Below are 24,628 nucleotides of genomic sequence, written 5' to 3' on the forward strand. Positions count from 1 at the left end.
CTCCGTGTCGAAAAGAAAGTGGCCACATTCATTGGGCTGGGGGGAGTAGTAATTGTGTTTAAGTGGAGATTGAGTCCCACATTTTTTTGTAAATAGTGAGAGGAAAAGTTTGTGAGATTATTTTCAAATAAAAAAATACCACAATTTTCAGGAACGTTTCAATATAATAATAAAGTCACAATTTTTAGAGAAGGAAGGAGTAGTATATACTCCTTTTTAGCTCGGCTCCGCTCGGCCCAACTTGAATTCCTCTTTTTGGTCCGATATCTAATTTGTTGGCTATATTATTTAATGTATATTTATAATATCATCATTATATTAATATAATATTCAATATATTATGAACGCATTGATGGTCGAATAATAGGAAGCTGTGAAACTTGATAGGAGTATTATTTATTTTTTGTAAATCATAGTAGTAATTCATTTCCCAACATTTAAATCAGTCCAGGTTCATTTAAGCTGGCATTTATAGCTGTTGAAAATATCACCCCAAAAGTGGAAAAGATTAGCCAAACACCCCGCAATGCCAGAAGGGCAATATAACTGCAACTGCAAGCAACACAGAATCTTGCGCTTCTTGCCAAATCCTAGTAAATATGGCAAATCACAGATTGACCTCTTATTTTCTTATGAAAAACACAAAAGACCTATAGCTTAAATGAAATATCCAGAAAACCTCATAAATTTTGTAACATTGCAAATATTCCCCAAATCAATGCATGGACTAGCAGCACTACATCATAAACGAACCAAAACTTTCCGATTAGTCAGACTCAGACCACATGTTCTTAAGAAAGCTGCGTGTCATTGTTGCATTTATATGGTCTAAACAATATGTATTTGACTATTCAAAGTCGTGCTATTCATAATTTGATTTGTACTTATTTGATACTCCCTCCGTCCCTGAAATAAGTTTCTCTTTTTCCTTTTTGGGACGTCCCCCAAATAAGTTCCTCTTTCTTTCTTTCCATTTTTGGACAACTACCCCACCACTAATAATACTTTATTTATTCTTACTTTTCATTTTTTCACCACTCTCAATACTAATTATAACACTTTTCACCTTTTCACCACTCCCAATACTATTTATAACATATTTTTCTCCACTATCAATACACTTTACCACTTTTCCTTAAAACTCGTGCCGTCCCCAAAAAGGAACTTATTTTGGGGACGGAGGGAGTATAAATTAATAAATATATCAATATCACTATCTATCCCAATTTTTTTTTTATCATAATTTTAAAAATTATATCTCAAACGATTATCAACTTTATCCTTACAATTTCAACGTGTATGTCATCGGAGTAATAGAGGACTTTTAAAATTTAAAATTGATTGATTGTCCATATTTTAAATTTTTATCGTAGGAGATTTGTTTACTCCTCCATCAACTTCTGACTTATACGATGACAAAATTAAAGATATGGGTGCATATATAGCTCAAATAATAATAATAATAATAATAATAATAATAATAATAATAATAATAATAATAATAATAATAAATGATTATTTATGCATTTAAAAAAATTATTATTTTAATAATAGAATTATTATACATTGAAAAATTTGAGTAAAATTAATAAGATTTGTGAGAGATATTTGAAAAATTAAAACCAACACAATAAATATATGAGATTTCGATGATGAGTGTTGAACATTTGAGGAGCTGAATTAGATCCACAAAGAGAAGTAGCGTACCAGTTTGAAAATTCCTTAAATATTGTGTGAAACTTTTAACTTTTTAGATTGTAGTAAAATTGTAAGATTACGAAATGGATAAATTTTAGGGGAATGAGAGTTATAGAATTGCTATGGTGTTTACATGCTATTTGTAATAGTTTCAAAAATATCAATTGAGGGTGCATTGTCTTTGGTTGTAAATTTATCATGAAAAAAGAAAGAATAAACAAAATTTCACCCTTTAAATAATTTCTTTCTTTTCCCACATTTTCTACTTGACCCTTACTCATTCCTCATTTACACTACAAAGGAGGGATAATATTATCCCTCCAAAAATGTGGAATGAGTAAGGATCAAGTAGGAAATGTGGAAAAAGAAAGGAAGGACTTAAATAGTGAAATTTTGTTTATCCTTCATTTTTTCATGATAAATTTACAACCAGATAGAACGCACCCCGACTAAAAATAAAAAAATATCAATATCAAAAAAATCCTGACTAAAAATAAAAAAATATCAATATCAAAAAAATGAGAAAAAAAGGAATTTTTCTCAAAAAGATTGACGCCGTTAGTTTGGTTTGGCATTGAGGACAAAAAGTGCGGTCCTTTTATGCTCGGTGGCGTTTAGGCTATTTTTGGGATGTTTTGTATTTTTGGAGAAACATAAGGAGGTTAATGCAATTAGTCCAAATTAGCAATTATTAAATCAGGGTAAAATAAAACCGAAAAGAGGTATATATCATCAAAAAGTCTTCAATTTTGAACCTCAACATTCTTCTGCACCTTTATATTCTTTTCTTCCTTTCTATCTCTCTCTCTCTCCCGTCTTCTTAGAGTCGCTTCCGTATTCACATGCAAATTTACACTCAATAATACACAGAGTTGGCGTGCAAGTACGGACTGTGAGCGCACGCAAATCTGTTGAGCGATTCTCGAATATATTTGAAGAAGATCTGATAAAATTTAACCGACAATGCCAGTAAGATTATGAACATAGATTACTTCACGAAATTATTTGATTCGATGTTAACTTTTTTTTTTTTCAAATAACTTTTTTAGCAGACAAGAACAGTTCAAGTTAATCAGGTTTCAGATCTAGCTACCGAGAGAGAAATTCACGAGTTCTTTTCTTTCGCCGGTGAAATTGAGCACATTGAGATCCGCAGGTAATATTTCTTTTCGTATCTCTGTTATTAATGTTTTCTTTTTGCTTCTTTTTCTGTTTTCTTTTTCTTTACGCCTCTAATTCTGATAAGTTTCTTCTTTCTGTTTAATTTGAGGTGGTTGCAGAGAGACTCCGCAGTTCAAAACTGCGTTTGTCACTTTTAAAGATCCAAAGGCGCTTGACATCGCCCGTTTTTTATCGGTAATCTCCTCTATTTACCTTGTGGATAGTCTTTTCCTTTCCGGTCTTTTAGTTATTTTTGGTGAATTTATGCGAATATCTATAAATCTTGAAATTTGATTTTTGTTGATATTTTATTTCCATCTTTGTAATTAAAATAGTTTTGTTATGTAATTCATTAATATAACATGTTTGTGGCCTCTTTACGAAGCAGATAAGTCAAAATGAAAACTTGGTTCAGCTGTCAATTGGCTGTCTACAACAATAAGAACAATTTTTGTTACCATTAATTGTAACTACGAGTTACGGCAGGTGCCAAATTTTGTTTGACCTTGGTTGACTGGAGTCAAAGTTATTACTCCCTCCGTCCGCCAAAATTATGTAAAATTGTTTGGGCACGAGATTTAATAAAATTGGTGATGATTTTGATGTAGTGGAGAAAGGGTCCCACCACTTTATGAGATGTGTGGTTGAGATTGAATTTTGAGTGGGTTTTTTGTAAATAAAGAGTGTTAGTAAGGATAAAATATTAAAGAGGATGATGGGACCATTGCCATAAAAGGAAAATGACATAATCTTGGCGGACGCCAAATATAGTAATTTTTACATAATCTTGGCGGACGGAGGGAGTAGAACCTAAAGGAACTAGGTCTCTAATGAGCTGTGTCTCGGAACAAAAGTACTGCAACTCCAACTAGCCTATAAAAGATTAATCTCCCAAGCTCAAAATCTATCCAAACACTTCAAATACTTAATTAAGTACAATGTCTAACATGCTATAAGTGTACTGGACTTATGGATTTCTGTTATATGTTAAGAGCTATACCTGAATTACAGTGTGATATATAGACACTCACATATATATTCCTAGGTATGGTTTGCATGCATGAATGAATAATATGAATAAATGTCAAATTTATATATCAAGTTGTAATTCATGATTTTTGAGATTTGCTATCTCATGCTACACATATTTGGTATGTTCTATTTTGTGTCCAGTCTATGTTGAAATTCCTTCATTGTCTTGGAAAATGGGCCTTGTTTTAAATAGTTGTGACAATTGCTTTGTTGGAACTCTTGTTAAATTACAAATATTTTACCAAATGTGAAGGTGGAGTGAATTTGTCTATAGTGGTTGGTACAAAATAGGCACCAAGTTGCAATACATAGCACATAATGTTATTCCAAATTTCAAATTCTGTCACTTATGTCTTGCAGGGTGCAACAATAGTGGACCAGGTTGTTAGCATCACACCTTCAGAAAATTATGTACCTCAACAAGAGACTTGGGTAACATTCATATACAATTTTGATGATTTCTTTTCCAAAATTTCATGAAGTTAATCGTGTATTTAATGTTTTCAGGAAGTACAAACCAGTGAAAACACTGCAAGCATATCTCAGGGGAATGTTTCTCCAGTTGCCGAGGTAACAAAAATATACCCATGTCCTGTTTAATGCTGAGCAGCAACTTATTTATCTTTTAGGGTGACAAACTGCGTTGCTCGCCGGTGTTTTGAAATAACAGGACAATAACCATAGTCCATATATGAATATTTTTATTAGTGTTTTTGAAGTTATACTTAAAATTCTATGTCAATTTTAGTTAACTTTATTGGATCTAGAATCTGAATTTTTAAATAGCGCTCTCCTCTCTGTTCTTAGCAGGGAAATGTGAGCCCAAACAATGAGAGAGTGTATGTTAGTAAGGCCCAAGATGTTGTGTCAAGTATGATTGCAAAAGGCTCAGCCATTGGTCAGGATGCCGTAAACAAGGCTAAAGCATTTGATGAAAAGCACAAGTTGACTGCCAGTGCATCAGCCAGAGTTATTTCATTTGACCAGAGAGTTGGGCTAACAGAGAAATTTACTGTTGGAATTTCGGTTGTAAATGAGAAAGTGAAATCTGTGGATCAAAAGTTCCAGGTGTCAGATAAAACCATGTCAGCTCTTATGGCTGCAGAAAGGAAATTAAATGATACCGGAACAGCTGTAAAATCTAGCAGGTTTGTAATTTCCAATAAACATTATTTTGAGTTCCCCTATTTGTGTATCTTTTTACTCAAATAAGTGAAAGAAGGATAAGCAATTCTTGTACTCCCTCTGTTCAGCGAAGGTGAGGCGTTTCTTTTGGACCCGAGATTTAAGGAGCTAGTGTTCGGTGAAAAAATGAATGAAAAAGTAAAATGAAAGAGAGAGTGAATGAAAAAGTAGTTTTAATTTATTCCAAAAAGGGAAACGACTTAACTTCGTTGGGACGGCCCGTAACGGAATTTGACTCAACTTCGTTGGATGGAGGGAGTATCATTTTAACATCTAAGAGACCATGGGGCTATCATACTTGTGCATGCATTTTGAAACTTGTTGTGTTGAAGACAAATGTAGATTCTTGTTTGTGGTTTGGCATGATGCACAAAAGTCCTATATCTATGCAGTCAAGTTTGATGTGGCAAAAATGGTAAGACGTGTTATGAATAGCTGTTAATAGACTGCATGATTTATAATTTGTCTTTTATGGCTCTTGGTTGGTTTTGTGGTGATCAATTAGAACCTTTTGCTTTTGTGTACCCTTGAATTGAACGAGGCTAAATATGCATCAATACAGGTATGTAACAGCTGGAACAAGTTGGCTGAATGGTGCCTTCACCAAAGTGGCAAAGGTTGGCCAGGTAGCTGGTTCAAAAACTAGAGAAAAATGGAATATGGCACTGTCTAATTTAACAGCCAAGGTGTGCTTCTAGACTCTAGCCTCTGTCACATTGTACATCTGCCATGCTTGAAGAAAACTTAATGAATACCTTCTATTTTATGGGATTCTTTTTCATTTTTTTTGGGGGGGGAGGGGGGGGGGGGGGACTTAATTTGTCTTTGTTCCTTGCATTGACTGCTTGTTTCATCCTTTTTCTTTATATGCCTTAATTTCAACACATTGCTTAAAATGTCCATTTGTTTCTTCCTTCTGTAAGGCCTTGATTTTGACTTCATTCCATATGTTCGCCTGTTTCTTCCTCATTGATCTGTAATTACGTTTTTCCATTATGAGTAAGGCACAAGTAAATTTATTTGTTGCTCAGATAAGCTATTTCTCACCTTTCATACATGCCCACAAATTGTTATTTGCTTGCATGTGATTATAACCTGTCTCTTTCAGAGTTGTGTCATGTTCGGTACTTTCCGTTTTCTTTAACCAAATTGAGCTTTAGGTGATCGTTATATTAAGTACCATGTTTTTCTTGCTCCTCTCTTTGATGTCATTGTTGTTGCACTTAATATGCAGGATCCCCCTATTGCAGCCTAAGTTGATGTAGATGGAGTGTCAAAGAATGCTTGCCCTTCTTGTGATGGCTTGGTTTGGATGATTGTCGATGTGTCTAGTTTGGAGTTTCATGCGTGAGATAGTTGAAAAGTAGCTTCATTCTTCGTCTGCATATTCAAGCAACTCGTTGAATTTTTACATTTAGTTGTGGAGTTGATTCCATTGTTCATATTTTCTCAATTTTGTGTGGTTTGCGTCTGTAACTGTGCAGTATGTGAGTCTATATTGGACTAATGGACTCATATTTCCCTTTTCATAAAACAAGTTCAAGATTGTCTACTTGCAAATTGGAGTCTGTTCCATGAAGCCCATCACGTATTGATGTCGCAGTTTCTGTCTTTCATACGGCAGTTTGCTACATTCCCTTTTGCGTGCAAACATTTTAATAATCTTTTTATTTTCCTGTAAGTGAATTGAAAAACTTAAAAGATGGCCTCCAGTTTTCTGTAGCATGTGTTAGAAATATGCCTCATGAATATCTGGTTCATATTAATTGCTGCGAAATTCAGATCTAAGAAAGAAGTTAATACAGTGAAGTATATGAGGATATTTAAGAAAGAAAAACTGCCGTCATTGTTTGGAATGAAAGATTTGCGAATTGATTACGGATCATATTCTTCAATTTACATATTAACTTCAACACTTGTCCGAGACAAAACCTAGTTTTAACTGTATCTGTGCATATTGATTTTGTCATGCTTTTTAAAGCTGAAACATTATTACTTTAGCCCATCTAATTGGAAAAGAAATTATCTTAAAAAAATAAAAAAATTGGAAAAGAAAAGTGGCTTTAATTTAAACCCTGCGGCAGTTATCTTTAACTCATCATTGCAGCAAAAGAAGAATAAAAATAAATAAGGGAGTGTAGATCACATATGGAATTCTAGATTGAGGAAAGAAAAAAAATATTGAATCAGTCGTTTTTGGGAATATAAATTTACTTTTCGGTTAATTTTCTATAAATTACTTAACTTCCATTAAATTTTGACGTACTATATCAATTTTAAAGTTTGGCAAAATAATTAATGAACTGTTTATTTAATCTGATTTACTACGGAGGATTCCAATCAAATTTATAGCTAACATGGTGAGCCAAATAATTGATGTGACATAATGTGGCATAATAGTGGAAGGGGAATAACACAACATCATCCGTATTTACCAAAATGATGTCATTTTATACTTCGCCAAAGTGAGAGATGACAAGATTTAGACAAACTGAGAACCAAAAATATGGTATTGCTTGTGTATCTGACAGGAGACGACGTTGAAAAGGCCCATTAATGAGAGGAGCTGAAAGTGTTGGGAGATTTTCAACAGTTGCTCATGTGATGACACAAGATAGGGAGGAGAGTATTTTGTCATGAGACAAGCGTCACATTGAAAAAAAAAGAAATTGGATGTAAACAAATGCTATATTGAGTAGAAACTTGTGTTTATTATGACATGTAGTTGTTACAGAGGTTAGGAGGCTGACACTGTTTCATCTGGATGGCCCTTGGAACTGATCGCGCAGCATCTCGTATTTCTTCAGCTCACCCATTGATAGAGAAGGCGATAACTCTCTCAGCACCTTCAAAGGCGCCAACACAACCAGATTTACAACAATCCAACTGATCTTTAATTCGTATTGCCAAGTTTCTTTTGAGGTATAACTTTGAAGCTAAGATAGTATTCGCCCTAAATGCTTATTCCTAGTCACAAAGGAGTATATAAGAATCATACCTCAATAAAATCTTCGTATTCAACGACAACTGCCTCGGGTTGATCAGGTGGGGATGAATCTGATACATCAACTGATACCTATAACACAATAATGAAAGACAAACTCAAAGGTCTAGTGGTAGAGTGATTAATGCTTGAGACCAAAGGTCTCTGATTCGAGGCCACTGTCGCCCGATTTTTAAATTTAATTGTTCATTCACCAATAAGAATAAGACAAACTTAATTATCTGATAATAGAAAAGAAAATTATGGTGATGAAATAAAATATGGAAGGAATTAAAGCAACCAAGAGCACACAGTACAAATAGTAGACTTACTTTCCGTTTTGCAGCATGAAACCAAGCATCTGCGCAGAGGGCATAAATATCAGCCCCAGTGAAATTTGGAGGGCATTTCTGCGCTATCTCGTACAGTGACACATCTTCATGCAATTTAACCTTGCGAGTAAGTGCTTTAAGTACCCTGCGTGTGGATTCATAAACTAATATAGTTACACATATTTTGGAATGTGAATTGAAGAATTAGAGAAACAAAACCTCTCTCTATAAGATGCTTCAGAATTAACACCAACATAGAGCAGCTTGTCAAATCTGCCTGGCCTCAAAAGCGCTGTGTCGATAAGATCAGGTCTATTACTAGCCCCAATTATAAACAAATCCTATTATACGGCACAAAGTGAGTTGAATGAAAAACAGGGTAAGATATACAAAAAAAGAGAGCGAAATAGTATAGAAGCATAAAGTTTATATGGCCAAGAATTCTGACCCACCTGAGTAGAATCATTCAGTCCATCAATTTCTGCAAGCATCTAGAAATAAAAAACAAAAAACGCATTAGACAAACAGGCATTTACAATTATCATGCACATTCTTAGATGTTTATATGAAAACTCTATTTGGTTCTGTTATCTGATGTTTTGTTTTGGCATGTGGGGCGGGCAGTTATGAGGGTGAGGAAACTCAACTGAGTTGCAAAAACACCAAATATAGTAGAAACACAGACACTGACAAATTACCTGAGAAACCACTCTGTCCATCACACCACCAGAATCTCCAGAGGCACCTCGAGCTGGGGCAAGCGAATCAAGTTCATCGAAAAATATAACACATGGGCGTGCCGCTCTGGCCTGAAATGATGCCAGTTACAATAGATAAAACGTTACCCAGAATTTTGTAGTTTCCATCAAATTGTCACCAAAAAAAAAACATAAAGCCCTTTACCTTCTGAAAAATGTCTCTCACATTTTTCTCCGACTCTCCAATGTACATGTTGATCAATTCAGGCCCTTTTACACTCAGAAAGTTCAAGGAGCATTCCGTAGCAACAGCTTTTGCCAGTAACGTCTGAGGTTTTAAGTGATTGGCCAAGGTCAATTGCAGTGGACAAAAGTTCAGAATGATATTCAGCATGACGAACTTACTTTTCCAGTCCCTGGAGGACCATAAAGAAGAACTCCTGATCGTTTACGCAATCCAGATGAAAATAAATCCTTATGCAAGAGAGGAAGCTGCCAATCAAATACAAAAGAATAGTATCAATAACAGAGTAGAAGATCAAGTATAGTGAAGTTGTCGATGAAAACATATAAGAAGCTAACAGGCTTGAGAATTATGTATTATGTAGATTTTTTCATCAACTGAAAAGAAGGTCCCTCAGTAGGTTAAGACTTAAGCATAACATCAGTAATCTACTAAGTCAAGCTTACTCACTTTAAACAAGGAACATAAATTCTAATGTCCCCGTAATATCTATCAACAGAAGTATGGAGACGTTGAAAAATGAGGTTTACCTGGACAGTGTCCAGGATTGACTTTTTGACATCCTCAAGGCCACCGACATCTTCCCATTTGACGTTAGGTACCTACAGTACAAAGTATGATTGCCACATATAGTAGAAGGAACCAATATCTCTAATAGAGTAAGAGTACAAACATTTATCTAGGTACCTATAGTACGAGAATCATTATGCATAAGTAGGATTGCCAAATATAGCAGAAGGAAACTATGCCTCTAATGGGGCATTAATGTTTATCTTTAATTACATTAATTTCTAATACAGTATTAGACAGGTCTCTTTAACTCTAATTTATGAAGTGTACAGCCTGGAACAAGAACAAATTAATTGGGATATGTAATCTTTAACTTAAAACTTATTTCAAGAAAGCAACACATTTTACCTTTGGAGTACCAAGAGCTGATGCATTTCTTTTCTTTGATCGGTCCAAAGCTTTTAATATATTTTCTTTGCTAAGGTCCTGAGGTGCATCATTTGTTTTGTTACTATCTTCAACTGATGAGGACTCCAACGAATCAGGCACTGAGTTTTCAGGCTCCAGCTTCTTGATCTTGGATATTATATTTGCTCCAGCATCAGCAATTAGAGCACGCAAATCTCGGGGCATGAAACCTGATGTTTGTCCAACTAGATCCTTTACAAGATCTTGTACAGAAGTCTGAAATGAGAGATTCTTTTCAATCAATACTAAGACTCACGCAAAAGGCTATCACGATGGGACAAAGAAATCATAAACACGCTGCTTTTCGTCAATGCCGAAATCTTGTCAAGGTAAATGCTAGAGAATACACTATTCTAACTTCTGGAGCTGCTTTTTAGAGAGATCCTTTATTTTTGAAATGATTTATGCAGCATTGCCAATCATCAAATTGCAAGCAAATAGAAGGGCAACACCCAACTTTTACAGTATGTACATGAAAAATAAAGAAGGGAAGAAAGTGATAACATACATCGGGAAGCAGGTCAGAGATGTGTTCAAAATACTGGGACAGTAATTGAGACCTTTGCTCTTCGTTGAGGGTACCCATTTTTATTTCATGACTAAAACAGCGCCGGATAATTGGAGGAAGACCTTCAGAGCTGTCTGCAGCTGCAACTAGTAGTACAGGATGCTGGTTTATCATTGCAGTAACTTTTAACGGCTACAAAAGTGAAAGGGAGTTTGACGAATCATCAATTAAACATGTAGTAACCTTGTGACTTCCTATCAAATGTCATCAATGTACTCTAGGATTGGTTATCATAAAATCAAAAGAGAAATTGTAACCTTAACTCTCAATAGTGTATCTCATGAGATGAAAGATCCTTTTCTTGCTAAATTTCATCATCCCAGATTACAGTGACTAAATAGGAAGAACTAAAATAAAAGAAACTTATAGAAACTATCCTGGAATACTGACTGAGAAATATTGTAGCAGCAGAGATCATAACTAAGTATCCATAGCAGTATCTTTTAAACTTACAGAATTGCCATCTGCATTGTCTTCAAAATAAATATTTTTATCTTCACTAATTGGCTCGGTGAATTGCTTAATGGTAGATGCAACTTCTGAGTTAACTCCAACTTGCTCATGGGACGACCCCTCTTGAGCAGCCAAATTGCGGAAAATCTCAAAATGACGGAGAAGCAGGATTGCCGGACTATATCTAGAGCAGTATGAGCATATCAAATATGAGATATCTGTCTATGAATCAACAATAAAATCACAATGAAAAAAATAACTTAATGGAATTTGTATGTTTTGCCTTGTAGCATTAAAAATGATGTGGGTTGATTAATTTGAAACAATAAGTCTTTTAGAGCTGCATCATTGATTCTCACAGCTTAATGTTACCATAGTTGCGTCAGATACCTGCGAGCTGCACTGAAAGCTTCAGCTAGAGCAATAGATGCTTTCTTTTCCGAAGATGCCATGAAATCATGACAACTATATTCCACTACATGCAAACCCAATCGATGAGCAACATATCTTATCACAGTCCTCTTTCCAGAACCTAAAAGGTCAATTTGGATCAGTAAATCCAGAAAATTTCTCCTAAGAAAGAATGCTATTATTGATTTACATGAATTAAAAGATATATTGTCAAAAGATAAAATTGCACTCGAGGGTCATCACAAATACAACGCATGATTAGAGAGATGCACATATCATAGACCTGCAACACCATGTAAAAGGACAGAGACCCTGAATTTTGATGACAATGCTGATGGAAATAAGGTTGGTGCAAGTATGGAGGCTAGTGTCAGCACTGCATCATCTTGCAAGGGATAGACACATTTCGGCTGCGGAATCAAAGAATCTGGAGGGATGGCAGATGGAACCCCTCCTCCAAGAACAAGAGCAGTTTGATGGCGATTGACCCTTAGAACAGGTTCCTCTGACGGTTCCATAGCTGCAACCTGAAAACCAGCAGGTGGCTGAGCTATAATTCTTCAAGCATTCAAGAGACAAACGTAGCATACACGGAATTAAAGTTTTGACCTTGAAATATATTGTATTTTCACCACAATTTGGCATCTTTTGGTTGCAAGGGATACACAACTCCGATTTGCAGTTCCAATCTATGCATACACTGAAAAGGTCACCCCGGGCAAGATATCTATCGACAGAAAAGTAGTCATTCAATGCCAAATCTATCAAGCTTTGGCGATCTTTTGCTTCTTCAGATGACCCAGATTTAAGATGTTCGAGGGTTCCACATTCTGGTATCTTCACAAAGGAGGCCCTCAAATGTGAAGCATATTTAGGCGTCTTAGCCCAAGGTTCAAGCCCTATACAAACAGAAAAGGTCTTGTTTTCTTTCTCATTTATTTCATCATTTGCTTCTATTTCAAACAAGGATGAAAGTTTCTCTCTCCCTTGCTGCACAATATTTTTCAAGCAAGACTGATGCAAACAAAGGTTAAAAGCAAGAATGGGTGATACATAAGCCACTTGATAACCCAAACTCTCGGGCTGAGTTTGAGGATAAGTGTATGAAGGAAAGATCAGCATCGTCTTAGGAGCATGCGAGATAACTGATCCTTGTACTTGGGAGCTGTCATCTGGATTTGGTGGGTCCAAGACTACTGCTTGTCCGATTCTACTTACATTAGCATCGATATTGTTGATGAGCACCTACAAGGAAAATAAGGCAATTGGCATATCATATATCCACTTATCAATCAAATATTCCTTCTACAAATAGAGAAATCCAGATTTTTAACCATAGTCCTAGCATTAAAATGATTTCTTGCAAATGAGTATACCCCTCGATTGAACCAATAGAGTACGGAAAAAAATTACATCTTTGACTGTGTTCTAAGCTGTGCACTCTCCTAGACATTTTACCATACACTTGAAGAAAGAACATTTCAATGTAATTTCGAACTTAAATCACTGAAGCACAAAACCATGGTAAAGAAACCTGCATTAAACATTGATTGACAGAAAAATTACCAGCGACCCTGATGTAATGGATAATTTTTTGAGAACAGCAGTGGACAACCCAATCGAAACAGAGCCATCAACTGAATTAAGAATTGAGTCGTCGGAAACTCTGAGAATCCCAGCCGTGAGCTGCAGCGTGCGGGCGGAAGGACCGGGGTCAATCTCGTCAATTCCATCACCATCTTCAGCTGTTCTGTGAGAATTGAGCAAAGAATCAACGAGGACCTTAGTTGAAGAAAGCACAAGGGGCTTCCTCTTCCTCCTCTCCACCATTGCCGCACAATTCACAAAAACCCTAAACCCTCTTCAATCGACCAGAACTAACCATTAATTATTCAATGAAAAAAATGGAAAATGTTATTGGTGGAGGTGATAGATACAACTGTGTTTTTGTATAGATTGGATTGGATGTAGTGAAAGAGAGCTGTACGTTGAGCAACTCGAGATGGTCACCAAGTGGTTGATTTGGGCTATAACCGTTTTTAACTTCCACTGTCACTTGGTATATTTTGGGACCATAATCGATGGGAAATTTTCATGATTTAATACAAGTGCGTTTATCCATTATTCATTGCAATGCTGATTCTCAAATTTATAATCTTTTAGATAATTAAGATTAAGATTGTGAAGTACTCCCTCCATCTCAATATTAGTGGTCACTTTTTTTTTGGCACGAAAATTAAGACATTAAATGTAGTCATCCAAAATTAATGAGTTAATTAAGAGACTTTCTTCCTCCGTTTACCTTCTTCTTCCAGCCTACCTTTCATCGAAACAAATGCACAGTGTCCCAGTTAGTCCAGTAAAGTTTAGTTAAACATCGATTGGAAGATAATGCAGCTAAGCCTCCCTGTCTGTCACGCCAAACACTCCTTGCAAAAGCAAAATATAGATGCCATATAGATAGATTTCCACTCGAAAGAGAACAAATCATGGACGAAATAGTGGAGTCGAATGAATAGCAACAAAATACGACACGCAAGTACAAAGACTAATACATCAACCTCAGAGCATTCTCAGCAGATCACCTAAATGCATCACTAACTCTAAATTTAGGCTAAAACAATTGAAAATGAGATAAAAAATGCATCCAGCAGATCCCCTAAATTGGATGGGGCCCACAAAAAATTTTACACCTACCTAAATTCAATCTTAAATTTACACTCACCCTAAATTTATTTTAAACTTATAATTAGTAGGGCCCACACATAATTATTGTTTTTATGTAAAAAAAATAGGAGATCTGGTGTATGTATTTATAAAATCGAGATCCTAAAATTAAATAGAGAAGCTTTAGGGAGGAATATAGGAGCATAATTTTGGGATTTCTGCTGGGAGTGCTCTCAGAGATTACAACCAGTATGGCTGGTAAACCGGTTTCGGTTATCCGGTTAAAACTATAACCGAACCGAAAAATCGGTTAATCAGTTAATCGATTATCGATTTTCACTGGTTCGGTTTGCTTATCGATTATAGGATTTTCCATTAACCGGTCGGTTAACCGGTTAAATCGAATTAACCGATTTACACTATTAATTAATTAATTACTTAATTTATATTTTATTATGTTAGAAATTAAAAAATACTCAAAAATCATAAAATAGTCTAGGGCAGCAGGTTTCACAATTCGCATCTGCCTTCCTCGCGCAGCCTGCCTTGCCTCTCTCCCACATCCCAGCTGCCGGCGCCTCTTACATTCAACAACACGGTCCTGGAAACTGGAGGGCTGTTCCTACTAACATAGGTACTAATCTTCATCTAATCTTTTTTCTTTCTTTTCATTAATTAAAGCAAATTTGAGTTAGTTGCCTTCATTTAAAGCTATGCAATAAATAGTGTGCAGTAGTGCAGCGGCTCCATCTCCTTTGATGCCATATTAATTTTGTGTTGGCTACAACTGGATGATCTATTTTCACATTGAATATTTGCTCAAAACTCTCATTTTTTCATTTCTTTAGGTTTACTGAGATGCAGCAAGAGCTGCCGCCTCCGCTGGACCAACTATCTTCGGCCGGGCATCCGCCGCGGCAAATCCTCCTCAAGTTTCTCCACCCTATCCAGCAAGTTAGCCGCTGTAGAAGCCGGCCCTCTTGATAGCCCAACGCCGCATATCCTCCTCCATTGCCGCCGTTGTATCGCCGCTCCGGCAGCCAAGCCGCTCATGAGAACCACGTACGCACCGCCACACCAAAACCCTGCTCCCCAACCACCCCAAACCCCCGCCCCTCTGCAGCCCGCATCTCACTGCGGCATAAACGCAAACAACTGCGGACGATGCGAGGTTGACGAATTCTAGAACGGAAAGAAAAGCGTCGAGATCAATGGATTAGCCGGTTGGTTAATCGGTTAATCGAAGTATAAACCGGTTCGGTTTTCAATTAGGAATATGGGTGTTAATCGATTTCGGTAAACCGGTTCGGTTTTAACCAAACCGGACCGATTACCAGCCCTAACAACCAGTCACGCCAAACACCCTTAAACTAGAACACACCCTCAATTTCTGTCAGCCGTCGCCGCCTAAAAGCCCTAGCCCCTAAATCGCGCCACCTCTCTGAGGGGAAAGGACCGCCGCTTGAAAGAGGGGGAGACAGAGAGATGCGAGAGGAGAAGGAGACGGCGGTCGAGGCGCAACGGCGCCACCGCCGTCGACCGGAGAGTGCAGAGGAGAGGGAGAGGGTGCGACAGTTGTGTGTGTGTGTGTGTTTTTGTGCATGTATATGTTTTATTCAAGGAGGGTTTAGGTTTAGTTAGGAACTTTAATTAAATTAATTAATTGGACTTAATTGAAGTAATATTTCCATTTTGAGAAAGTGACCACTTTTAGTGGGACAAACCAAAATGGAAATGTGGCCACTTTTATTGTAAACGAATCGAATCGAGTCGAATATCGTAATTTCGTATTCGTATTTGAATACTAACCGAATCGAATCAAATGTTTATATTTCGAATCGAATATTTATCAAATATGAATATCAAAATTCGAATATCGAATCGAATATGAATTATTTGATTAATTTACAATCGCAATGACAAAGCGCGACTTGTGATGGAAGAATATTCTTCCATCAATTTAATGACTTGTGATGGAAGAATATTCTTACAATCGCAATGACAAAGCGTTTTGTCATTAATGACTTCAATTTAAAATTTTGATTTTATTAATTGTAAAATTTTATTTTTTAAATTGTGAGGAATTACTTTAATGCATGTATATTATGATTCTTATCATTTTCCCTTTTTAAAATTGTCAATTATTATATAATATTATAATTCTTTTATTATATAATATTTATGAATATAAAATTAAATTCATCCAATAAAGTGATGAATCCACCATAAAATTTACAATATAAGAGTGAATATTTCATAATTTATTTTAGCCCCTCCACACACACACACACACACACACATATATAATATTTAAATATTTAATCATGTATTTATACGAATATCGAATTGAATCGAAAGAATATCATAATTTCATATTTGATACCAATCGAATCGAATATTTTCAAATATATACGAATATCAAAATTTCGAATCGAATATCGAATCGAGCAAAAATATTTGATTCATTTACAACCCTAAGAAAAATACTTTCTAGTGCAAAAAAATTAAATTGGAAGTGCAGTCTAATGTTTGCGTAAAGGTTTTGTGTTAGAGAATCCACATCGATCAGTTTATAGGGCTGAATCGACTGATGCAGTTTGGTGGAGTTCGAGTCACAACGCGATGGCATGAACTCGATCTCATGCGTTGTAATACAAGGCGCATGTTTACACGCGCCATTAAATAATAATAATAATAATAATAATAATAATAATAATAATAATAATAATAATAATAATAATAATAATAAATGAAGAAAAAACATTTCCTTTAAACATTCGATTTATCAAATCTCTTTTATTAGGTAAGGGATGTTTAATCCATTTTAAAACTTTATTAAGTGGTTTATAATTTATTACAAGTCTAGGAGCACCTCTTTCAATTTCGGAAGCATTTTCAACATAAAAAGCTGGACAGCTCCAAAGACTATTGCTTTGTCTTATTAGACCCTTTTTTAAGAGATTATCAATTTCTTCTTTACAGACTTTTAACAACCTGGCTCCCATAGCAATAGGCCTTGCTTTTGTGGAAACAGACTTTTCATCGAAATTATCGATGTAAGGAAGTTTAACTTCATGTTTTTTCCTACTCCAAAAGGCATTTGAAGTTTCTGCACATATTTCATTATTATTATTATTATTATTATTATTATTATTATTATTATTATTATTATTATTATTATTATTATTATTATTATTATTATTATTATTATTATCCAAAAAATAAATAGATCAAATTATCGAAAAAATAATACATGCCAAGTCAAATTGCCGGTACGATATTTTGCTTTTAAATCTTATAAAATCTAAAACTAAGTAAGATGTATTGTTAAAAACTAGTATATATATATCAAAGATCAAAAAATCAATTTCTTTAGAAACAAGCTAAATTTTAGGTATTAATATACTATCAATATTCAATAGTCGATACAATCATGTCCGCTCACTCTAAGTTTAAAATCATGCAACCTAATTCAAAGACATCAGATCATAATTGGCTCAAGTTTCCAAGAGGACATCAAGCGATGCGACCTCCTCTGTGTAAATAGTGAGGTATTGGGTTCAAACTCCATCAAAAAAAAAAAAAAAATCATATATAATTGGCTCAAGAGTTGAAGCAAAAGTTTTACTATTACAAAATTAATTTCCTCTAATATCCAATATATCCAAACATTCACTGAAAATGTCTCCGTACGTAATAGCTCAATTACTCTCTCAATTAACAATATAAAGATCAAAACTCAAGAAAGTATGGCGTTTGATTTTTTGGAAACTGTAGAGTTATGTGGCTGCATAGTTAGGCAAAGTAGTTACTTAAGATCTGCTCAGCAATTTCAACACTTCACAAATACTTAAAGGAGTTCTATTCCGGAGGCTTCTATTTTCTGTTATTCCAGTTGCATTAGTTGTGTCCAAGTTCAGTGTATTTGCAGCTATACTTAAGTTGCGTTCTCTTCTTCATTTTAGATTAATGAAAGTGAGATCATAGATAGAAAGATTGAGAGAAAAGCTATAAATCTTGAGAGTTAGATATATAGCTTCATCTTCTATCTTGTTAATTTGTTGATTTTCTTGTTTTGTAATCTGTAACTTGTGCTCGTGAGTAGTAGTGAAATCTATCTCTTGTCCGTGGACGTAGATCACAAGATCGAACCACGTAAAAATCGGTGTGTTGTTTTCTTTGTATTTCATTCATTGCTTTGCCATCTCTCAAATGATTCCACAGCAGAAACAAAGCAAAAGCCGTCCACATTAATGTCTCTCAAAGTTCTAAGTTCAATATGATCAGGGAAGTATATTTTTCTAAGAAATTCCAAAAACTGTTCAAAAATCTTTTGAAGATCAATTATAAAAGACAAATAAAATTATTTAAATTTATAGATATTAATTTTATACGCAATTTTGTGTTTATAAATTAAATAAAATTAAACATATAGTATGGTTGTGTTTACGCTCACAATTTTGAAACATCACATCTAGAGGGTGTTAATTTGTCTGAGCTTATAAGCTCCTCAAAAAATAAATTTATCTACCTTAACTTATTTTATTATAATCTCATATGCAACAATCCTTTTACAAATATTTTCCAACTATAATTTATTATTTTCATCATATATCATTCAAGTTCATTTTGCTTCGATTTTCTCTCTTTAAAAAAATATTTTCTCTCTCTAGTAAAAAAATTATATCTCCAGCTTATAAGCTAAATTATCCAAACACTTTGACAACTCATAAGCTCTTAAAAATTACATCCTATATAAACTCTTGAAACATCTTATAAGCTCTAATAGCTTATAAGCTCTTTAAAATAAGCTTAGCCAAACACCCTCCTAATCATGTAGTTTCATGAACTTGGTTCTAGCAGCAATTGAGACGAATCATATTTCCAAGCTCAAAGTCGAATTTAACTAATATCTCAACCAAAATAGTTTTCTGCATATACCAAATACTTTGCTTTGTGCATGATTTAAGATCAACCTTCCACTGTCACATTGCTCTGTGATTTAATACACGTATTTTTTAAATGTTCATGTTTCAGTCTCATTATAAATATCCTTATCACTTACTTGAATAACCTTTTTTCCCTTCATTTTCACTTCAATTCATGATAATATATATATATATAGGGAAGGGCTAAAATAAGAGCATTTCTTAAGATATAAAATAAAAATAATTTTCAGCCCTTAGATAACCAAGATCTACGGTTGATTCGTAATCCTGTTGGATGGATTTATGGTCCTGAGTTCGAATTTCAAAGGTAGCAAAAATTTATTTTTCACAATTCATACCTTTATACAACGAATTCATACGTGTTGTACATGAAATTTATACATTAAAAATTGCTCTTATTTCTTATTTTAAGATGTGCTCTCACGGTAGCCCACCCCTATATATAAATATATATATATATATATAAATATATATATATATATATATATATATATATAGGAATGGGATCATATAGATCCCAATGCTTATAATAGATCCCTAGATCCAAATCTTGACCACACATTTATGACATGTGGCGCATCAAGATGGTGACACGTGGCAAGGAGCTTCCAAGCATTCCAAGGCAAAATCTGGAGAGGTAAAATTGGAATGTAATTTTCGGATTTAATAATTAAAAAAATATATATATATTTTTAGATTTTCTCAAAATAGATATATTTTAGATGCATATAGTTTCACACAAAGATGCATAAAGTTTTCACATGAAATGCATAACTTTGAACAGAAAAATGCATTTAATTTTTCCAGTTTTGGTATTTTCACCACCCCACCCCATACCACCCCCCAATCCAGCCCACACCACCCCCCAACCCTCCCCATTACCACCCCCCAAAAATAGGCATGTTTCACATGCATATAAAATAAAACAAAAATGCATAAAGTTTTCACATAAAAATGCATTAAATTATACACAAAATGCATTTCATTTTAATAAATCTGGTAGTTTCGCCACCCCACCCCTGCCCCACCCCCACCCCACCCACCCCCACCCCACCCCTCCCACCCCCAAATTTTTTTTTTCAAAAATTGATTTTCTGATTGCTGGCCCACCCCCCCCCCCCCAAAAAAATTTATTTTTTTAAAAACTGATTTTCAAAAAAAAAAAAAAATTTGGGGGGGTGGGTGGGGGGGGGTCAGTGGTCAGAAAATCAGTTTTTGAGAAAAAAAATAAATTTTTTTTTTGGTGGGGGGGGGGTGGGTGGGTGGGTGGGGGGTAGGGGTGGGTCAGTGGTCAGAAAATCAGTTTTTAAAAAAATAAAAATAAATTTTTTTTTTGGGGGGGGTGGGGGGTGGGTGGGGGTGGGGTGGGGTTCAGGGGTGTGGGGGGTGGGGTTGGGGTGGGGTGAAATCTTATGCATTTTTATATGAAACTTTATGCATTTTTATATGAAAGTTCATGTATTCTCGTATGAAACTTTATGCATCTAAAACATACCTATTTTAAGAAAATCTAATTTTTTTTTTTTAATTTCGAAAATTACATTCCAATTTTACCTCTCTCTAGATTTTGCCTTGAAATGCCTTGCCACGTGTCACAATCTTGATGCGCCACATGTCATAAATGTGTGGTCTAGATTTGGATCTACGAATCTATTATAAGCATAGGGATCCACCGGAACCCAACCCTATATATATATATATATATATATATATATATATATATATATAGGGAGAGGTTCAAATAAGAACCACTAAATAAAATTAGAACAGAGAACCATTTTAAACCATTCGATCATCAAGATCTACGGTGGATGCATCATCTTGGTGGATGAATGCAGATCATGGGTTCGAATCCTGAAGGGAGCAAAAAATTTATTATTTTCGGATGCATTAAATTTAATATCGAATGCATTAATTTATATAGTAGATGCATTGATTTTAATGGTTCTTATATTCTCACGATAAGTGTGGTTCTCACTATAACCGCACCCTATATATATATATATATATATATATATATATATATAGGGTCAAGTTAAACAAAGAATGACCCTATGTATAGAGAATAGAGAATAAATCATAACCATCAATTAAGTTAAATCGGACGGTTAGATTAGTAGGCGATTTTATTTTAAAAAATTATGAATATTCATTTTGTATTGATTTCTAAATGGTTTGAGGGTAGAATTGTATTTCTTATTTTACATAAACTACCGTGTCCACTTTTTACTCCAACAATTAAGGATTCTACTTCCCTCACCAACATCAATTATCATCATTCACGAAACCCTACACTATTTCCCCCACCTTCTGTTCTCTGTTCGCGGCGGCTGTCCACAGGAAGGGGCACATCGCTTCAATCGACGGCACTGCTCTGTGCGGCGGAGATGGGCGTGGTGTCGGTGGCGTTCGCCACCACGATACGGGAGAGGTGGGGGTGGTTGTTCACAGATGGCGGCGAGATCCTGAAGTTTACGGTGGCAGCGCTGCCGTAGTGGGACTGTGCGAGATCGGGAACTGCCCGCAGACGGCGGCAGGCCGGGTGCTGCGGCAGAGCGCATTCTAATGACGGTACATTCTTTTTCTCAATTATTTTGAATATTCAGCGATTTTTGTTTCCCAAAATTCTCTCAAATCTTGGTTCATGATTGCGAAATTATTATTTGATGAACATCTTATTTGTTTTATTGCCACATGTTCGAAATATTTATTCGATTGTTCAATTTATTATACATACTGTTCAAAACTTTTTTTGTGAAATTATTATTTGATAGACATCTTATTGCGAGATCTCCCCGTGAGGCAGATGAATGGCTGATGCTGTTGGCCCCGATCCACCACGTCCCTCTGCACCGCTTGCATACTCTGCCAATAGCACCCTGCAACTGGATCGTCTTCGGTCGCCAAAATCTGTTTCCAAAATCGAAACTCACGTGGCGTGAGATCGGAGAATAGCACGACGGTGTGAGCGGCTGATATACGGTGCTGCGGTCGCAGGCCGTCGCTGCGCCGCCGTCCCCTTCCATATTTGGTGGCATCAGCATTATTATTTTCTTTTCGACAAATTGAATGATCATTAAATCTGAATATATCTGTTCATTTAGAAATTGTGTTTTGTTCAATTATAAATTGTATTATGTTCATTTATATATTGTGTTATGTTCATTTATGTTTTCGGCGAATCACTTTTATTTATTTTTTCTGCTGTGAAATCTGATTTTATTTTTATTTTTTTAATATAAAACATTTTGAACATGCTTTAAACAATTACGAACACCTAAATAAACTATTTGAATTTCTCTTACTAACATAAAATATTTAACATAAAGTATTTCGAACAAGCTTAATAAAATTACGAACATCTAAACAAAAATATTCGAATTTTTTTTACTGATATAAAATATTTAACATTTGAACTTTGTGAACAAGCCAAAAACAATTACAAACACATTATTAAAATGTTCGAATGGGGGGAGAGGGCTGAATAGATTGGAGAGAGAAAGAAATGTGAAAGTTTCATATAATTTGCAGAGATTAGCGTGAATGATATATTGAAAATATCATATATAGACGAAATTAAAAGAAAAATAAGAAGATATGGCAGTATATGATGTTACCAAAAATTAAATAGATAATTAGGATATGCTAATCTTAATTCAAGGTATTAATATAATTGTCCAATTACAAATATATCCTTTTCGCTATAATTATGGAATAAAATCAGCATAAAATTTGAACCCTTGGATTGACAGATTTGGATGCTCCAGATTAATTCTCTATTCTCTACATATTTATCATTATCTGTTTAACCTTTCTCTCTCTCTCTCTATATATATATATATACTTCGATGATCATGATAACATAATCATAGGGTTTTCCCATCTTGTACTCATACAAAATATGTAACATATATATCATTAATTCTTCATGGTTGTTAGTAGTTTAAAAAATTATTGTTTTTTACCTAATTTCCCACAATTCCATGATGTTTAGTTTTGCATTTCATTATTATTTTCTGAAATGTTATACATAGAAAAATATTGAATCCATCATATTTGGGAATGTAGATCACTTTTCTGTATCTTAATATCATGCGCGAAAGGGATTTTCACGTGCCTCCCAAATAGTAAAAGGAGGTGTTTACCAAATAATATCTATAGCATGCGCGAATTGAAAGGGATTTTTGCATGAATTTGATTCCAAATAATTATTTTCCCACACATACATAACGCATCTAAATGCATGAGATGTGTATGTCATAATTAAATTTTAATTATGATTAATAAATTATAATTAAAAATTAATAACTCTATTTAATTAGGTAAATGCACCATACAAAAGCTTTTGGCTACATGACATATGAAGACAATGCCAAAAACAGGAGACATGAACATGATCTGTCAAAATCATTTTACTAAAGATCCCATTACCTTTTCTTTTCCTCTTTACAAGTAATCAAATTGTGAGTGTTTTGCACAAGCAAAACAAGGAAATGCAGAAGAAAGATTGAGAGAGATGGAAATGTTGTAGGACCACGTGACGAGGAAGCTAAAAACTAAAGTTTAAAGGTGGGAGGAACTTTCAAAGTGTGTATTGATGTATACTATATGTTTTCTGATTAATCAATTAATTTGTCCAATCGATTATTGCAACTACGTACAAAAACGTGGGTACAACCAGGTGTACCGTATAACTGAGTTGACCCGGTCTGCAGTTAGAATAGTGTTATTTTATAAGGTCCGGATTCGGATCAAGGTCTAAGTGATGGTACAATCCGATTGTATGGTACACCCGATTGTACCCAAGACCATCTCCTGCAATTAAAGGGTAACCAATCATCACATTAAACATTCCATACCATATATAGTTGATTTGATTTCTTTTTGGGTAGGAGAAAGGACTCAATTTTAAATAAAATAACAAAACTATTGAGCAAAATATTAATTGAAATCCATTAATCAAATACCCAAAAGAAGTAAGTACTTCAAATCAAATGAGGGTTTCATAAATCATAGGAAATCTAAAATCAACCCATCCCTAAAATTGAAGAAAAAACTATATAAAATTGAAAGTGAGACACGATAAAAAAAGTGGAATTGGAAATCTGAAATGTCCCGAGTGAGATGTTTGTTATTCAACATTAGTACAAATATTTCTTTGGCAAAAGCTTTAAGTGTACATCTAAACGTATGGTGACCACTCACCACTCCAATTAGAGTCACCAATTTCAAATTGGAGTATTATTCTCAATTAAAATTTAAATGATCA

At 34.7% G+C, this 24,628-nt stretch overlaps 3 protein-coding genes and 1 long non-coding RNA gene across 8 annotated transcripts; 3 read left to right on the forward strand and 1 right to left on the reverse strand.

Annotated features, from left to right (window-relative positions):
• Positions 1-2,417: 2,417 nt before the first annotated feature.
• LOC131020431 (binding partner of ACD11 1) lies at positions 2,418-6,610 on the forward strand. Of its 4 annotated transcripts, none has more exons than XM_057949216.1 (8): positions 2,418-2,667; positions 2,748-2,854; positions 2,979-3,054; positions 4,252-4,323; positions 4,399-4,461; positions 4,702-5,039; positions 5,639-5,762; positions 6,311-6,610. In XM_057949216.1, exons 1-8 carry the CDS (start codon positions 2,662-2,664, stop codon positions 6,329-6,331), a joined length of 807 nt encoding a protein of 268 aa, XP_057805199.1. In that variant the 5' UTR covers positions 2,418-2,661; the 3' UTR covers positions 6,332-6,610. The 4 variants fall into 4 exon arrangements, with proteins under 4 accessions (XP_057805199.1, XP_057805198.1, XP_057805201.1 ...); XM_057949215.1 differs by having other exon boundaries at positions 2,425-2,667; positions 4,699-5,039; XM_057949218.1 differs by having other exon boundaries at positions 2,427-2,667; positions 2,751-2,854.
• A 1,023-nt stretch (positions 6,611-7,633) lies between these two features.
• Positions 7,634-13,822, reverse strand: LOC131020429 (peroxisomal ATPase PEX6). 2 transcript variants are annotated; one of them, XM_057949214.1, is made up of 16 exons: positions 13,310-13,818; positions 12,353-12,988; positions 12,027-12,270; positions 11,723-11,864; positions 11,333-11,516; positions 10,820-11,011; positions 10,252-10,527; positions 9,864-9,935; positions 9,495-9,581; positions 9,295-9,417; positions 9,090-9,200; positions 8,844-8,882; positions 8,611-8,732; positions 8,392-8,536; positions 8,075-8,152; positions 7,634-7,922 (listed from the first exon to the last, which is right to left on the reverse strand). In XM_057949214.1, exons 1-16 carry the CDS (start codon positions 13,571-13,573, stop codon positions 7,833-7,835), a joined length of 2,805 nt encoding a protein of 934 aa, XP_057805197.1. In that variant the 5' UTR covers positions 13,574-13,818; the 3' UTR covers positions 7,634-7,832. The 2 variants fall into 2 exon arrangements, 1 of the variants encoding a protein (XP_057805197.1); XR_009100689.1 differs by lacking the exons at positions 7,634-7,922; positions 8,075-8,152 and having other exon boundaries at positions 8,496-8,536; positions 8,611-8,683; positions 13,310-13,822.
• An 839-nt stretch (positions 13,823-14,661) lies between these two features.
• Positions 14,662-16,215, forward strand: LOC131023589 (transcription factor MYB4-like). Its single transcript, XM_057953132.1, has 3 exons — positions 14,662-14,668; positions 14,910-15,044; positions 15,259-16,215. The coding sequence occupies exons 1-3, from the start codon at positions 14,662-14,664 to the stop codon at positions 15,594-15,596; spliced, it is 480 nt and encodes a 159-aa protein (XP_057809115.1). The 3' UTR covers positions 15,597-16,215.
• A 5,331-nt stretch (positions 16,216-21,546) lies between these two features.
• Positions 21,547-22,550, forward strand: LOC131020432 (uncharacterized). The gene is made up of 2 exons (XR_009100690.1): positions 21,547-21,930; positions 22,134-22,550. It is a non-coding gene; the product is annotated as an uncharacterized LOC131020432 (long non-coding RNA).
• Positions 22,551-24,628: the final 2,078 nt, after the last annotated feature.

The sequence above is a fragment of the Salvia miltiorrhiza genome, chromosome 4 (genome assembly GCF_028751815.1).
Source record: "Salvia miltiorrhiza cultivar Shanhuang (shh) chromosome 4, IMPLAD_Smil_shh, whole genome shotgun sequence".
NCBI classification, from domain to species: Eukaryota; Viridiplantae; Streptophyta; class Magnoliopsida; order Lamiales; family Lamiaceae; genus Salvia; species Salvia miltiorrhiza.